The 17,657-nt window shown below is 42.9% G+C and overlaps 1 protein-coding gene across 1 annotated transcript in view; it reads left to right on the top strand.

Moving 5' to 3' along the window:
• MEGF6 (multiple EGF like domains 6) overlaps nt 1–17,657 on the top strand; it is a 224,544-nt gene that overhangs the window by 32,985 nt on the left and 173,902 nt on the right. The window contains exon 3 of the mRNA XM_075839401.1: nt 4,875–4,984. Coding sequence (XP_075695516.1) covers nt 4,875–4,984 — 110 coding nt within the window. The remainder of the gene's footprint in view (nt 1–4,874; nt 4,985–17,657) is intronic.

Below are 17,657 nucleotides of genomic sequence, written 5' to 3'. Positions count from 1 at the left end.
GGCCATGGACAGCCGTCCACATTTTTTGCCCGTGCTCCCATACAAATTATGGGGGCACAGCCCGTAAATAAACGGGAAGACGTTCGTGGACAAGAGAAGTGAATGGGTCCGTAATTGTGGTCTTCAATTTTGGACTGTTTTTAGGGTCGTATGCATGGGGCCTTAGATAGCAGTTGGCTGAACTCCTCCATATACATGAACGCTCGGCTTATTTGAGTGATGGGGTGGGGGGCAATAAGCTGCTGCCAGATTCCTCTGGCAGTGACTTATCTCCATCTGTTACAAAGGATTGGGCATGTTGAAATTTAACATGCCCGATCCTTATTAACCCCAACATCTGCGGGCGGGGGGATTCGGGATACCTCCATGCAAATCGGATAGTTAACCAGTCCCCCCGAAAACCGGCAGGTTCGGCCTACTTTTATTTAATGTGTAAAGGCACCTTTAGTGATCACTGATCGCAGCTGAAGAATATGGCGGGCAAGCATCACCCAAAAGCTTATTCCAGTGGACTCCATGGCAGCAGTGGTCATTCCTAGAAGTGGTGTATATAAGATTTTTTGTGGTGACAGATCTCTTGTATACTTCGTTACACAGTACAGGGAATTCACACCGAGAAGAAGGCGGCGAAACAGACATTAAAGGCAAGTCTTAATTTTTGCCTTTTACATGGGGGAGGAATTCCATGGAGAAGTCCCTCACAAGTCAGGAACAGGAGTGTCAGGTTCAATGAACTCACTTTAAACTGTAATTTTCAGCAATTATAAGAAGTAATGTATAGGCTTCTGTAGTACAAAAAGGAGCAAGTCCCGATTATACAAAGTGCCAGCGCTATGAACAAAGGGACTAAATAGCTCGGACAGACCATTTGCCAGGACTTCAAAAGCGGAAAGTAGCATTGTAGCAGTGGTAAGTTACTTACTCATTAATAAGAAACAGTCAACTAATTGTTTGAAGCCCTTTGTAGAGTACAATCCCACCAAACGTCCCTCTTGGCCGGCTCTTAAGAAATGCAATTAATACATGTTGCAGTTTACTACAAAAAAGTCTTCAGAGGAAATCGGGTGCAAAGCTACTGAAGTTAATACCTACGTCGAGGGGAACTCGAATATTCAAAGTCATGTAACTGATGTTAGAGATGATCTTGTTTGGAAGGTCATTCGCTGTTAAGAATTATTTGGGCAACATAATATTTAGTATCCGTTTCTGTCATACATGGGCTTGTTCTTCATGAGATCAAGGTGATTGACAAGTCTACAAAAGACAATGGGGGTCGATTGACTGTACAGGAAACCTCAAGTCATTTCTCAGGTTCTTCACGAGACCAAGGTCCAAGATCCTCAAGATATCTCTTTCATGTGGATGCAACACCTTATGAACTTAGATATTCTGTAGACCTAGACCACATGAGCCCAGATCATGGACATTCGCTTTCTAGAGACTTCCTAAAAAGAACCAATTTTGAGGTCATTTTTTTAAAGCCCCAAGGTCAAAGACTAGTACTCTAGGAACTCTTGGTTCCTCTGAAGATCTAGACTCTTCAAGAAACCCAGATCTTTGGGAAGTTTGTTCCATGGCCTATATCTTTGTGATGGAGTTCAATAGAACATATCCTCTGAAGGTTCTTTGGGACACTCTGATCTATGACGTGTCCTTCAAAAGCTTAATACCCGGACCATCTTCTTTAAAACCAGCTACATGTTGTCAGATGCCTTCATAACATCTATAACTTGTGGTAGAGCTTAAGTTCTCAAGATTGTATAATCGCAAGAAGGCTTTCCAACATTTACATTTTTCGTTCAGTTAAGCCAAAGATTAGTAGAAGTTCTTGGACTATACATGGTTCAATTATTAGCGTGGTTGAATATTACTTTGTAGGCCTAGCCTTGGTTTATGGGATTACTGGCTAATGATTGGTTACGATATGTTCAGGTGGCTTCAGTTCACCATATACCATTCGATTACTGGCCCGAGTTTTGCATTGGGCTGAAATACTCTACATTTGGACATCTAACAAGAAAATGTTCAATACAAAACACCAGTGTATGGAATATAGTTATGCAAAAAAGGAATAGGAGACAATGTAAGTGATCCAAGAAGACCATGTCCCAGTAAATCCGGAATCTCTATCTTGCAGGATTTTTTTGGAATTTATCATTTTATCACAATCTATGAGATATCCAAGCTAACAACCAATAATGTCCAAGACCTGGCAGCTAAATTATATAGAAGATCAATGTCTTTTACATGCCCTTGGGAACTTCTATTACATATTTTATCCTTATCTGGACTTCGCTGCGAGGATTTTCTAGAACGCTATTAAAGGTGTAGTCGCCAATAGTAACAGCTGGGCAGGACAGGAGATCACAGGACCAAACAGTAGGCAGGAAATGTAGTCCAACAAGCGAATGTCAGGGCAAGCAGAAAATAGTCGTAAATGGATAGTCAAGCAGAGGTCTTGGTTGGCAGCATCGTAGTCCGTAGATGGGTAGAGGTCAGGGCAAGCAGAGAACAGTTGTAAATGGATAGTCAAGCAGAGGTTTTGGTTGGCAGCATGGAATCGTAGTCAGTAGATGGGCAGAAGTCAGGGCAGGCAGCAAAGCAACATAGGGTGGTCATAAACTAGCCGAGTCAACAATAGAAATAGACATGAATAAGGGACACTCTAGAAATGTTAAAAAAAAAAAAGAATTGCTCAGGTCCAAAACAGGGGGAGGGTATCTAATATAGAGAGGAACACACTAGAGAGGAACGCAGTACTTGGAGGAGAGCAGCGGCGGACAAGGCAGTTAGGATTGAGCGGAGGAGCAGCACTGGGTCGGCTGGGGTGGACGGAACTCCGGGGACAGGAAGTTACCAAGCGGGAGCGGTGAGAAGCGAACGTGGCCATTGCTATTCTGTTAAAATTGCTGATAAAATACTAAGTACCTAAACTACAACGAACATTCATTAAAAGCAGCTGTATTCCGTTAATCCTATACTCAATATCTCGATTTCATCGTAAAGAAGTATCATAAGAGCCCTTGGCTGAGGAAACTTTTTCCCAAGGCCCTATTATTGGAGACCACACAAGCAATTCTCCAAACCTTGGCAGAGCGTCGCCTTTCACCGTCCGCAGTCACAGCCAAGTAGACGAAGCCACTTATAGATACTGATTCCTGAATTTGCTAGCAGTAAGTTTCTACAATGTTACCAGATGCCAGCAGCTCATTACCCCGGCCTATTAGTTCTCAGAAATGATTACGGGTCTTTGTCCAAGGTCTATTAAACGACTCCTAAAATGACTCCAAATCTAGGCCGAGTGTTGGGCATGGTCTATGGGGAGGTTTCGTAATCCACTCAACATTGTAATGTACTCATGGAAAGCCATGACGATCGTTACGTCAAGAGAGGTCCTAATCTGCTAAAACTGGTATGAGCTGATAGCTAAAGAGGGTGTTATGTCCTTTCCGTGTTTTAATATCCGAAATAGAGCAATCAATGAGGGGAAAGCAGGTGGTGTGGTGTTTGAACATCTGTGCCCTGGCAACCAAGCATTTATTTGGACCTCTGATATCTTCCCGTTGACAATTGTTGACAGCATCTGACAGCGTGAAAAGCTTTTTCTTTTTTTTTTTCACCTATTCAAAGCCGCAATTCCAGGTAAAATGGATGCACTTGACCCCAATCATTAAGTCCGGTTTGGAGTAAATTGTAAAGCAATGAGGCTGCTTATTAGCTCGTGAAAACATCTCCGAATATAGCGCTCAACAAATGAGGATGCCGTTCACAATGTGCTGTGAAATATTGCTCCAAGTCTATCTGCTTAATGAAGCTGAAATAAAAATCTGGAAGATGGGTGTGAGAAGAGCCGGGATATTGTCAAAGACCGCGTTTTATATAGTTTTTTTTCCTTTTCTGTAGAAATGGGGCCATCACTCAGAGGTCTGGATATTCATCTTGTACATTGACAGCTATTAAAGTGAATATAGTCGTGTGCACATAAATAGCAGCTTTAACTTTAATGTACTTTTCCATTGAAAATTTCATTTTTGGAAATGTAGTCCAGGCTATTTGGAGACCATAATATTCATATCTTTGGGGACTGTAGACCATAATTGGCACAGCTCAAAAGACTGTAGACCATAATAGGCACAGATCAGAGGACTGTAGACCATAATAGGCACAGCTCAGAGGACTGTAGACCATAATAGGCACAGCTCAGAGGACTGTAGACCATAATAGGCACAGCTCAGAGGACTGTAGACCATAATAGGCACAGCTCAGAGGACTGTAGACCATAAAAAAGTATGGCTGAGGGAACTGTAAACCATAAAAGCCACTCATTATTATACCGTATGTGCACCCAAACGGCTCTCTGAAAAGCTGTTTAAGTTCATTAAGAATCTAAAAGATGCCTTATTAAAGGGGTCATCTGCTTTTTATAATTCTTTATTGTTATAGGGGCTTCCCCAAATATAAGCACATCACAATTTTCCTGCTGTTGAGATCTCCAGCGATTAGTTATAGTCTACAGGGGAAGCCGTCAAATTACCCTGCAGTGCCTCCGCAGGGGAAATGAAGCATTACATGTCGCTCTTTGTAATCAATAGGCTGTGCTGTGTGTCTTATTCCAAGTAATTGATGGAGGTCCCAAACTGGGTATTTAAAAATAGGTTTTCTGAACAGGATAACTTTTTTAGAGAGTCTTTGGTGATGGTCCCTTTAAAGACAATCGGTTATTGGAGTTCCGCCACACCATTCCGACCCTGCATGAATGTACCCTCCGATAGTAATGTGATGACCCTAACATAGATAATAATAATGTATTATATGGAATAATGTAACATATTTAAGAATTATTTTATTATTATGTTTTGTTATTATTGTTACAGAACCGCGTATTACACTACATATCGTCAAGTCTACACCCGCGAGTATCAGATGGTGAATAAGTGCTGTCCTGGATGGTCTCAACTGAATGGGGAGACAGGCTGCCATCACTGTAAGTATAGCTAACCGCATGTAAATGTCACCCGCAAACCTTAAATGGCTATAGTAACTCTACAGAGAAAAACAATATATAAAGGTAAAGTAATAGACGTCTTCCTTCATCTGCCAAATGGGAAGCTGGAGAAACGTTTGTATGGAAAAATCATGTTTTCCCTCTAAGTATTAATTTAATGGGTTTGTCTGGTTCAGGTAACCCCTTTAAGTATGTCCTATTATGGCATTTGGACGTAATGGGGGCTCGTGCTCTTGGGATCCCCTTTATTAGTCAGAATGGAGGACTGGTCGCACTACATTGACGACCTATTGATTTCAGTGGGCACCATGTCATCTTCATTTTCACCTGTATGAATACTCACCGGATCATAACTGGAGTCTTAACAGTGGGATCCCTGAAATTTGCTGATTATTAGGGGACCACGTACCTGGAAAGGGGTTTGTTCATACTAGGTAACCCCTTTAATGCAGCCAGTACTCCGCCAATGGGTTCCCTAGAATTTAGTGAGTGGCACCTGATCATTGTCACCAATTCCTTGTCATTTTTATGATCTCCACTGTGAGCCTATGACGTTTTCGTCAATATTTCACTACACTCGGCCATTTCAGCGTATAGGAGAATGTGGAAATTGTGTCATTTCCATTAAAAAAAATGAGGGCACCATGTTAAGTCCTTCCATAGGAATTGCCCCTGCCCTTAAAGTTGTTTTTTTTTTAGGAATTTGCATAGCTGGCCTATCCTTAGGATGGACCATCAATGTGTGATTGGTGGGAGTCCTTGGGGGGTTGGCTTTTCGCCAGGCTACCAATGAAAGGTCCAGTAAAACCCCTTTAATTTGTGAGACCCCCACTTTATTTTTCGGAAACCCCTTAATTTATAAATCTCCGCTCCAGAGTTCCCTTCTGCTTTTAAGTGTCAGAATGTTTAATATTTGTTCTCGCTGAACTTTTGGAGGCTTCTAGAACATTTAAATATCACGGAAAGCTGAAGATTAATATTAAAATATTCTTATATGTGTTTGAGGAATTCATAGCGTAGACGTGAAATGATTTATGGCTTCTTAAGCTGGATGGGGTAAGGGTATAATTCATGTGGGATGGTTTACAGAAACATAAATCTGTCGAGAGTTGATGCAATTAAAATATCGCATTTTTCCACCTCGTTCGGTTTTGAAAAAATAAAAGGTAAAATACTTTGCCAATGTCAAATTTCTTGAAGAACGTTTCTAACTGCTGGTAACAATATAGGAGCTGGCTGGAGACGATCGCAGAGTTACTGTATACAGGGAAGGTAACAAGTGTTTAAATGCATCCTTCCAATTGCAATGGTTCAGCGCAGGGGAGTAGCTTTAAGTGATACAGTAGTTTCAATCTAACCTGGGTCCTGGTACCTGAGAATGCCCAATGGTGCAAATAAATATATACATATATATATATATATATATATATATATATATATATAGCGTCTATACAGTATGAAGTAATTCCATATGATCATTGTAGGGCCCTGGTGCAGATCTGACATAGGGGCCCAAGGTTAAATGACACCTCTAGTTCAATGACTTGATATGCTGCATTCTACTTATGGTTTCTAACGCAGCTGAAGATGTAGTGCAGCCATAGATGTTCGTGTGATGTCAGAGCTGTGTTGTGTTCCCTGAGCCAATCAGATGTCTCCATCTTGCCACTTCTTCTCCCCTCATTCTGTTTCAATTAAACACTGAATGAGGCCCCAAGCACACGACCGTAAAAAAAAAACCCGTAATTGCGGACCCCAATACGGTCAGCAATTATGGACTCGCCCGGTTCTATTGCCTGCGGACACCTTTCTGTAACGCTACGGAAGGGTGTCCGTGCCATAGAACCGTGCCGGGAATTATAGAGCATGTCCTACTTTTTGATTTTTACGGGCCGTGCTCCCATGATTACGTGCACAGCCGTGTGCATGAGGCCTGAGAAACTGCGGCTGCATCCCCCTTCAGTGAGGCCTCATGCACATGACTGTAAAGCATGGGAACGCGGCCCGCAAAAAAACGAAAAGTAGGACGTGCTCCATATTTCACGGCATGGTTCTACGGCACGGACACCCTTCCGTAGCGATACGGAAAGGTGTCCGCGGCCAATAGAACTGGGCGGGTCCGTAATTGCGGACATTATTACGGTCTGCAATTACAGAGTTTTTTTTACAGTCGTGTGAATGGGGCCTCGGGAAGGAAGTAGCTAGCTTCTCCTCCTACTTGGGTTTTAATGGAAATTAATATAATTGGCAGCCGTAAGGTAAGACTTGGGATCATTAGCAAACAAAAATGTCAAGTTTGTTCTGTTACTCACCTTGTCGTGATAATCTCGTGCATCTGCCGTCAATCGGTGACTAGTCCTGGGGATCTGACTGGGAAAGTCCATACCTCTGTGAAGGTGTTACGGGTGAAGAACAGGAATCTTGCGGAGAGTCGGGTCATTGGCATATTGAAGCCAGGTCATGTAAGGGGCATTTAAAAAAATAAAATTAAAAAAAAATATATATATATATTTTTAATGATATGTATTTACTAAAATATTTTTTTATTATGGGGCGAATGTTTTTTAAATCACACAAGTGCCCTATTGGGGGTGATGGGCCTTCTGTCAGGCCTGTGTTCTGGGTTCACAAACTCTTATTCTTTACTTCATGTTATTCTAGGATTATCGATGATCTTCGCTCTGTTTTATATGTAAACACAAGTATTATTAGAGCGCGGCTCGTGTGTAATAACGCCGGCATTCCTTGGAGGACTCTCTTTTTTTCTGGGTCCCCCACGCAGTAGCATTTTGCAGAGAGGAAACCTGCATCGTGTTGTTTTAGTGATAAATATCTTGGCAGAGACGAACCACAAAAAAGTAAAAATGCTGAAACGGATAACATAGGAATATTCAGTTCTTATTTCTTAGGCTGCGTCTCAGAAGTTCACGTGTCACAAGGGTTCATTAACCACATCTGGCAGAGCTGCTTCTCCAGTGTCAATACTGCAGGGGCCACAAAATACTTTTCAAGATGTGGAATATTGCAGAACACGACTATGACATGAACGGTCCACAGTGGATAAGATTTCCATACAGGCTGTAAAATTAGTTACCATAGACATGCGGTGCTGGTGGGGGAGGGGTATCGCAGTAGGCGTCCAGGTATTATCATTAACAGGGAAATTATGAACAACTGTAAGATGATATGCAAGTGCGTAGGTGGACATTTAGCATATTTCAGATATATACATGTGTAATACAAACCGGGGCGTAGCTAAAGCGGGTGCCGAATAGCAGTTGCACCCCAATCCTGGTGTCTGACTGGTCCCAAAGGCCTTTCTGCTACATAAGAAGACCGCAGTATTATATATGGCACATGGTAGGGGGGAAGGAGTGGGGAGGGGTGCTGGTACAGATTTAGAATTGGGGTCCAGTAGATTCAACTTATGTCTTTAAATATACGTGTATAATATTTCTACACCTTGATTGGATCCACCTGTGGTAAATTAATTTGATTGGACATGATTTGGGAAGACACACCCCTGTCTATATATGGTCTCAGAGCTGACAATGTATATCCGAGCAAAGACCAAGCCATGAGGAGGAAAGAGCTGCCTGTAGAGCCCAGAGACAGGATTGTGTGGAGGGACAGATCTGGAGAAGGGTACAAAAAAATTCTGCTGCACTGAAAGTTCCCAAGAGCACAGTGACCTCCATTATTCTTAAATGGAAGAAGTTTGCAACAACCAGGACTCTTCCTAGGGCTGGCCTCCCCACCACACTAAGTAATCGGGGGAGAAAGGCCTTGATAAGAGAGGTGACCAAGAACCCAATGGTCATCACTGCTCTTCACCTGCCCAATACCATCCCTACAGTGAAGCATGGTGGTGGTAGCATCATGCTGTAGGGCTGTTTTTCAGCGGCTGTGGCAGTGAGGGTATATTCACACGGCTTATTTTCGGGCCGTAAATGGCCGAAAAATCGGAAGCAGAACGCCTCCAAACATCTGCCCATTGATTTCAATGGGAAAACGGCGTTCTGTTCCGACGGGGGTTTTTTTTACACGGCCGTTTTGAAAAACGGCAGCGTAAAAAAATGCCTGCGAAAAAGAAGTGCATGCCACTTCTTGAGCCATTTTTGGAGCCATTTTTCATTAACTCTATAGAAAAACAAGCTCCAAAGACGGCCGTAAAAACCGCAGCGAAAAACGCGGGTTTGAATAAAAGACAGCTGCAAATCAGGAGCTGTTTTCCCTTGAAAACAGCTCCGTATTTTCAGTACTTTTTTTGCTAAGCGTGTGAACATACTCGAAGAGTGGTCAGGGTTGAGGAAAAGATGAATGGAGCAAAGTATTCTTAATGAAAACCTGATCCAGAGTTCTCTGTACCTCAGACTGGGCCGAAGATTCACCTTCCAACTAGACAATGACCCTAAGCAAACAGCCAAGACCACACAGGAGTGGCGGGGGGACAACACAGGAGTGGCGGGGGGACAACACAGGAGTGGCGGGGGGACAAGATAGAAGTGGCGAGGGGACAACTCTGTGAATGTCCTCGAGTGACCCAGCCAGAGCCCTGGCTTGAACCCTATCGAACATCTCTGGAGAGACCTGAAAATGTCTGTCCACCGACGTCCCCATCCAACCCGACAGAGCTGGAGAGAATCTGCAGAGAAGAATGGCAGAAAATCCCCCAAATCCAGGTGTGGAAACCTTGTGGCATCAAACCCAAGAAGACTGGAGGCCGTTATCACTGCCAAAGGTGCTGCAACTAAGAACTGAGTAAAGTGTCTGAATACTTATGTCAATGTAATATTTAATTTTTTAATAAATTAGCCAAGAGACTAACATTCTGTTTTCACTTTGTCATTATGGGGTATTGAGTGCAGAATGAAGGGGAAAAAGGTGATTTTTCTTTTTTTAGCACAAGGATCAACATAACAAAATGTGAAAGGGTCTGAAGACTTTCCGAGTGAACAGTATGTGTGTGTGTGTGTGTGTGTGTGTGTGTATATATATATATATATATATATATATATATGTGTGTGTAATACCGGTGCGCTGATGTCGTTAATTAAAACTTGTGTCACAGTATCATGCCTTGAAGAATACCAATCTACAAAAAAAGCTACATTCACACTTCTGCTGATTGCCAGTGGAAACAGTCAGCAAGCCAGTCAGCAGACACACCTCTCAAAGCAAAGATGAAATACTAGAATGCAGGGAGACGGTTATCTTCATCTACATCATATTAGTGAAGACACTTCCTAGATTTTAGAAAAACTGAACAGGCAGCGAAGGATTAGAGATTTCATCTCTGAAATCTACAGAATTGTGAATGCAGCTCTGGAGCAGAATACAAGCTGTAACCCTGGATCAGTACAGTCATGTAATGTATTTATAAAGTGAGTTTACTTTTTTCATTTTTTTAGATTGATCTGTATGTAACCTGTAAAATGCTGGACATACCCTGTAATGAAAGAGACCCTCATAACTAGGTGAAGGTTTCTCGCAGGATGAGCACATTCCAGGAAAGGGTGGGGAGGGCAAATTCAGGCTCTTCCCTGTATCTGAGGGCCCAAGCATCCAGGGTACAGTATGGTCCCAGAGCCGGCTATAGGCGCCATATTATTGATGCATGATACAAGCCCTTAGTCTCAGCAGTGCCCCCAGCGGTGAAGAAGCGGTATTACAACAATACTTTAGACTTCACGTGAATGGAAGCTGCTGGGGCCGCATTGTAGTTTTTGTTTTTTCACATATTTCTAGCACCAAAATCATTATATTTCAGATTTGCTCATTCCAAAAAGATGTTCGGACTCTAGATGTAGCCAACCGCACACAACTGATATGTTTATCTTATGTGACCGAGGGCCAAGATAACGCCTGGAGCATCACGGTCTATTGTGCACTACATTAATCTGCTGGTTCTTCTGGCGCGGCTCCATTCACTAACTGGAGAAGGGAGACGCTCGTGAAGTCAGACAGATGGTGAACTGTTCTGAGACACCAAAAACTGTCACACAAAAAATGAAATAAAGAAAACAACTTGATGTCCGTCAGCAGTGATACTGAAATCATCGTGGGGTATTTATTCTGCGGTTTTGCAACTGTTTATTTCTGCAGAACCATAATAATAAAGATCTACACAAACGACATAAAATGCTGAGCAACTTTGCAAAAACTTGGCTTTAACTCTCGTTTTCCTCTCTAATCACACCCAAAGCTTTCCTTATCTTGTATTTTTCTCCATTAACAAGTAAAGCTTTACTTGTTCACCTTTCCAAAGTTTCAACTTATCTTGTTTTCTCCTCCATTCACACTAAAGCTTTACTTGTTTTCTTCTCCATCACACGCAAAGCCTTAACTTATTTGGCTTTATTCTCTCTTCACACCCAAAGCTTTCCTTGTTTTCTTCTCCATTCACACCCAGAGCTTTACTTGTTTTTTTCTCCATTCACACCAAAAGCTTAACTGATCCGGTTTTATTCTCCTTTTACACCCAAATTTTCTGGTTTCCTGTAACCAGAGAGCAGTGCATTGTGGGTACTCAGCTGCAAGGTCACATGACTGTCTGTGGAGTATAGATACATCATTGTTTCGACATTGAAGAAAATGCGTCATATAGCAAATTCAAAATGAGACCGAGGTGGGCATGACCCGACCCTCATTCCCTCCTGCGTGCACTCTTTAATATCCAAGGACTCCAAGTATTGGACGTGAGGGTAAAGGAAATATTAGGACCTTGCATCATAATGTCCCATACCCAACCACCAGAATCCACAATTAGGGGAGGTGTAGTCCAACCCCCCCGGAACCTCTCAGAGCCTATAGGGGTAAGGCAACCTTCCTAAATGGCAGAAAATGATGTGGTTGGACACTTCATCATTGACTCTCCCCTTCCGAAGTTTACAACTTGTGAATTTTTTCGAATTTACTTTTTTTAATGTCAAAATTTTGTCTTGCTTCAAACATTTTTGAAATTGTTGTCTTCTGCCTCGTGACCCAATAACGTTCTGTCTTGCGGGATCATTTTTTTTTCTAATGAGTAAGGGGACGAGTAAGACGACATAAATTCTTCTCCATCCTTAAAAACGAAGTCGGTGGAAGTGCCATTCCTCCGTTATCTGGTCGAGCGTGTATTTTACAATACGAGCATTTTTCTAATTTGGTAAAAAAAATTGAAAAATTCTTATTTTTTGTCCTCAAGCAGCTTCTCGTTAAAAATAATTTTGGGGTTAGCTAATTGGGGTGGAGACACGTTAGGAGCATTGGTGTCGTGTGATCCTGAATGTACCGGTAACCTGAACATAAAGCCAGTGTCTCGTGTGATGTGCCTGACAGTCAGCGCCTCGGGCTGTGAACAATCAAAACTCCCATTATCCTCATGTCTTCTGGAGAGCCGAGATCAAAGGCAATGACGGTGCTGAGGCGTTACCTTGTATAATTGTGAGCAAATATGGACAATCTCCTCAATGATGGTGGCATAACCCCGCCACAAGCCTGATGTAAGAGGAATGAATTACCCAGAGTGCACTGCAGGATATAGTATAACGGGGGGGTTTACATCTTACATAAATAAGGCTCATTCATTATATAATGGAAAAGCTGTGCAGCTTTCTAATATAGTTTGAGCTTCAATTCATTGCTGTTTTCAAGATCTCTTCTTGTTGTCAGTCAGTGGAAACTTGTCTTCTTATGATTTATACTCCGTAACCCAGTCCTTCTCTCACAGCTGGCAGTTTGTTACAATCTACACCACAGGAGCACAGATCACTTTCCGGTCCTTGACTCCAAACCTGGTAGCTTTTACTTTCACTGATACGTTGTAACAAACTCATCAGCTGTGTACGCATGACTAGGTCAGGATGCGTTTTCAGCTTCTGAATGTAAACAAGAAAGTTTCCATTCACTGATTGTATAACGGAAGGAACGGATCCGTCACATGACAGACCACAATGGAACTCCTCTACTCTAATGGTTTCTGTCATTTTTGATGGAATCTGCGTCGGAGGTTCCTAACGGAGCCTCCAATGTAGATGTAAACACAGACGGTTGGCTATATGCTCTGGTTCCTTTTTCGTATAGTCTATGTATCTATGGAGCTGCTTTTATGGTAAATTATGGGGGTGATGTTGGTGCTGTAAACATTTCCCAGCCCTTTACAGAACTGCTTTTGGAGCATATGTGTTAATCCTATTTAAAGGGTTTGTACAGGATTTAAAAACATGACTGCATTTTTCCAAAAACAGCGCCACACCTATCAACAGGTTGTGTGTGGTATTGCATCTCAGCCTCCCTTTACTTTAATGGAGCAGAGCTGCAATACCAGACACAACCTGTAGATAGGTGTGGCGCTGTTTTTGAAAGATGTTTTTCTAATCCTGGACAACCACTTTCATGGCGGACACTAGCAAGTTCTGGCTGAACCAGAGCCAGGACGGGATTTCCACTATCAGGGGGGGCTGGAGGGCTGCCCTTCCTTCTCTGCTGTTTCTGGCCATTAACATTCCAGCTGGTCGCAGCCGAGTTCCAGCTCCCTGGGCTGTGACCATGCTCTTTGTTATAGTGTATGGGGATTCGGCGCTTCTGCAATGCAGGGAGATGTCTCTTTCAGCCATAGCCCAGGGTAGATGGAGCGCCCGCTGCTCCTAATGTCTATTGGCCGCCATACAGAGATGTTGTCACGCTGGGTTTACATACTCCCATTATCCGCTTTTCTATGTAGGACCCGAGCGGTGGTGGGGGGGGGGGGGGGGCGACACAAATAACTCCCAGGTAGAAGAAGAAGAAGGAGGAAGAGGCTTTTTGGTAAACAGCTCGAGACAATGTTTTTATCACCTTGGAGTGGGGATAAAAGACGTAGCGAAAGGATCAAACACGAGTCAAAGGGTAACGTCGCCCGAGGCTGCGAAACCGCTTCACAGGAATGTCTGTTGGCTCCGTTTTAATGTTCTTGTCTGGTAGTTACAGCGAAACCCAAAAGTGAGAGAAGGGAATGGAATCTGATTATAAAGCCTCAGTCGGAGCAGAACAGTGAATGATACGACCGCCGCGCGCCTTTATTCCGCCTCGACGTCCGCACTGAAGGTGTTTAATTTCATTAAGTTCAAAGACCTTGACTGTAACGTTCCAGGAGGGGATGAATCTTAATGCGGCGCAGGGAAAAGTTGAAGTTGGTTCTTCCTTCAATCCATGGAGACACTTAGAAATAGAGTGAAGATCAGTAGGAATATGGAAGTAGACGCCTCGTGGGGAAGAGAGAAGCTTTTATGGGGGCTCCTGCATTATACGCAGCTATAGGGGGTGCAGAGGTAGCAGTTGCACCTTGGTCTTGGTGCCTGAGGTGGCCCAAAAGCCCCTCTGCCACATAAGAAGACACCATGGTAGATGGGGGCCCCGTAACACATTTTATATTAAAGCCCGGGAGCATCAAGTGAGGCTTTTGATTATAGATGTTCACGCATTTCTATGGTGATTTGCATTCTGGGACGTGTAATCCATGGAAACAGTCAGCAAGTTTGTTGACAGACACACCCCTGACTTCTTAGCTGAGCTCCTAACACATGGTCAGATGACTCTACAGTGCCAGGTGTAAAGACGTCACTTTTCATAATGCAAATAAATAGATCAACATGAACCAGCAGGGGATGCTGCCAGATGCGAGCTTAAAGCCTTTTTAAATTGTATTGAAAAGTGGACATTTGGTCTTTCGAAGACAACCCTTTCCATATACCATAGGGCATTTGGACATCATAGAAAGGTCCCCCCACTCACAAGCCCCCCCTATTAGTCATACTGAAAAGCCACTAAGAAACAGCATCTCTCAGTCAGGTGGACTTGGCCGATCACCTATTACATGGTCTCCCATTAATTTCGATGGGCCGATATTTCAATGTCTTGCCTATATAAGTTGGTTGCAAGGGGTTTCAGGAGCTAGACCCACGGCGGTCAGCTGATTACCCCTTTAAGTAATGAAAACGGTAACACTACAGTGTTGTTAAAGGGAAATAAAAGTTATACAAACTGTCATAGTGACATATCAGAAATTTTGATCGGTGGGGGTCCGAGCGCTGAGACTCCCACCAATCACATTGCTCGGGTGAGGAATGTGTTGCTTTGTTTCTGATCGGCTTTTCTCGGAAAGCCCAGTGAGCGGTGTACGGGCTCGTAGACTTTCTATTAAGCCTCTACACCGCCCACGAGGAAAGCCGATCAGAAACAAATCGGCGCATTTCTCACCCGAGCGCTTCTATCGCTTTGTTTTAGCGATTGGTGGGGGTCTCAGTTCTCAGACGCCCACCGATCAAAACTTCTGACATGTCAAAAGTTTAGTTACACTTTAAAGTGAATGTCCACCACTTTGGTATTTTAATCTAAATAGTTCCAAAAATCAGCGCTCATTAATTACCTAATATTTCTTTTTAGGGGTTGAGCTCTGTCTTTCTGATACAAAGCTCCAAATTCTCTGCCTAGACATAAAATACTAGATGCCAGCAACCACCATTAGGGGGAGCTAAGGGCTTACCCAATAGTGTGTATACATTAAACTCTTAAGCTCCCTCTAGTGGTGGCTGTAGGCAGTCAGAATTTTACTATTAAACTATATATGTCTGTGCAGGGGAGTTGGAGCTCTGTATCAGAAAAATGGGGCGACATGATGATAAATGGAAAATTAGTGTAGTATCAGCAGGCTGTGAATATATAATATAATAACACAACCATCACTAGGACAGTGAAGTATATGTGGATAACCTTGGGTGTATTATACAGAGCTGATTTTCTCTTTTGCCCTCCCCCTCCAGGACGGCTGCCTCGGAGCAGAGTATACAGAAGTGTTAGAACAATGGATTTACTCATATGGCCTGAGAGGAGGATTAGACATTGATTGGTGACACCGCACTCAGGCTCTTAATGGTGATGGGATTATCCCTGCCTGAGCCGGGCGCTGTGCGCGTTACTATTGTACAGCAGAGTCACGTCGAGCCATCAGCCTCGCGGCTCATTGCAATGCTTCATAGTATCTGTGTCACTATCGGAGGGGGCTTTAAACACAGCAGATGGCACCGCACAATCCCATTGAGCTAATAATCACAGCGATCATTTGTCAGTATAACGGTCAGGCCGGAAATTAAAGTGGAACTCTGCACTTAAAATCCTGCATCCCCCGATTCGTAATTAGGATGAGCAACGATTGAAATAAACAAATCAGAAATATTTATAAGAAGTGATTATTGGGACCTCTGATTTATAGTGTGTGTAGCATTTCAGTGCGTGAAGGTGGTGATGCACTGGGGAGCATTTACTTATGCAAAAACCTTCGTTTTCTTGGGTAATTGCATTAAAAGAAGAATACTTCTCACGGCTGAGGGTTTGCTACAGTTGTATCCAATCTCTGTGATTCCCAGTTGTATCCAATCTCCTGTCCTGATAGTTTGTTACAATGTACCAGTGAAGTTAAAATGTATCAGTCTGGACAGTGAAGTTAACTATAGGGGGTGCTGTGCCTGCGGCGGCCCAAAGGCCCCTCTGCCTCATAAGGAGGCATCAGTATTATAACTGGCACATGGTAGTTAGGGGGCCCCTAGATTTTGAATTGGAGCCCAATAACTTTAAGTTAAGCCTCGGAGTCCCCGGTCCAGACTATTTAGCTCACAGAGGATTGCCTATACTGGACGTAATTGTAACAGACCCTCAGCTTACAGATTTTTAGCTTCTAAATATAAATAGGAATATTCCGTTCACTGACAACAAGCAGCGATCTAAAAATTGAGAGCAATTAAAGTTAAAGTCTTGGGAAAGGTATGCATACGCCTCTCTGGTGGAACATTAACCCTTGATTATAAAAATAAATATTGATGGACCAAAATACGTCTGTGTGAAAGCAGCATCCCCCTCTCTCCAGCTTCTCTGCCTATGTAGGTGTCAGTCTTCACTGTTGTTCTAGCATTCTATTCTAAAATCGGGAAGCTCAGGATGAGCAATACGATACTACCCTTGGATAGGCTCGTACTGTAGCTTATAGTGGGAGGCCATAGGGTAAAAAAGATGACCATAAATATATTTTGAATATGCTATATAATATTTAATAAGTGATGCTGCCTCCTGGAATGTCTCTTTAAGTAAATTAAACTCTCATCTACATTAGGGATTCAGATGTGACAATGTTCCAATTAATTTCACGTTCACAGCGGCGCACAGATAAGGAGACTTTGTAGGATTTTTCTTATTTTCCATTTGTTGCTGTTTTGATGAGTATTTTTCAGGCTACGAAATCACCATGACAATTGCATTAAAGAAGATCCTGTCCTTTAAGGAAGCGGCGTCGCACCTGCAGCTACGCTCGCCCTGCCGGAAACGTCTCCCTGCGTTATCGCCTTCCAGGGAGAGAGAAAATTGATTTGATATGTTACATGAATTCCGATCAGTCGCCAGATTAGAAGAAGCAGTAAATTAAAATAGAAATTAAATGAGAAATAAAGAATCATCTGAGCGGCGGAATATGGATGAGATCCTGCGGGAATGTTGTGTGCGGCGGATGAGAACCGGATGAGAACAGATTCAATCACAGGACGGTCCTTGCTTGATTTCTATATCCTAAGGATTTAAAGGGGTCTTCCAGTTTTATGTAAATATAAGGAATTGATACAGAAAGTAGATTGAAAAATTGCAT

The sequence above is a fragment of the Rhinoderma darwinii genome, chromosome 10 (assembly GCF_050947455.1).
Source record: "Rhinoderma darwinii isolate aRhiDar2 chromosome 10, aRhiDar2.hap1, whole genome shotgun sequence".
NCBI lineage: Eukaryota > Metazoa > Chordata > Amphibia > Anura > Rhinodermatidae > Rhinoderma > Rhinoderma darwinii.
This window is presented reverse-complemented; position numbering and strand designations above follow the sequence as displayed.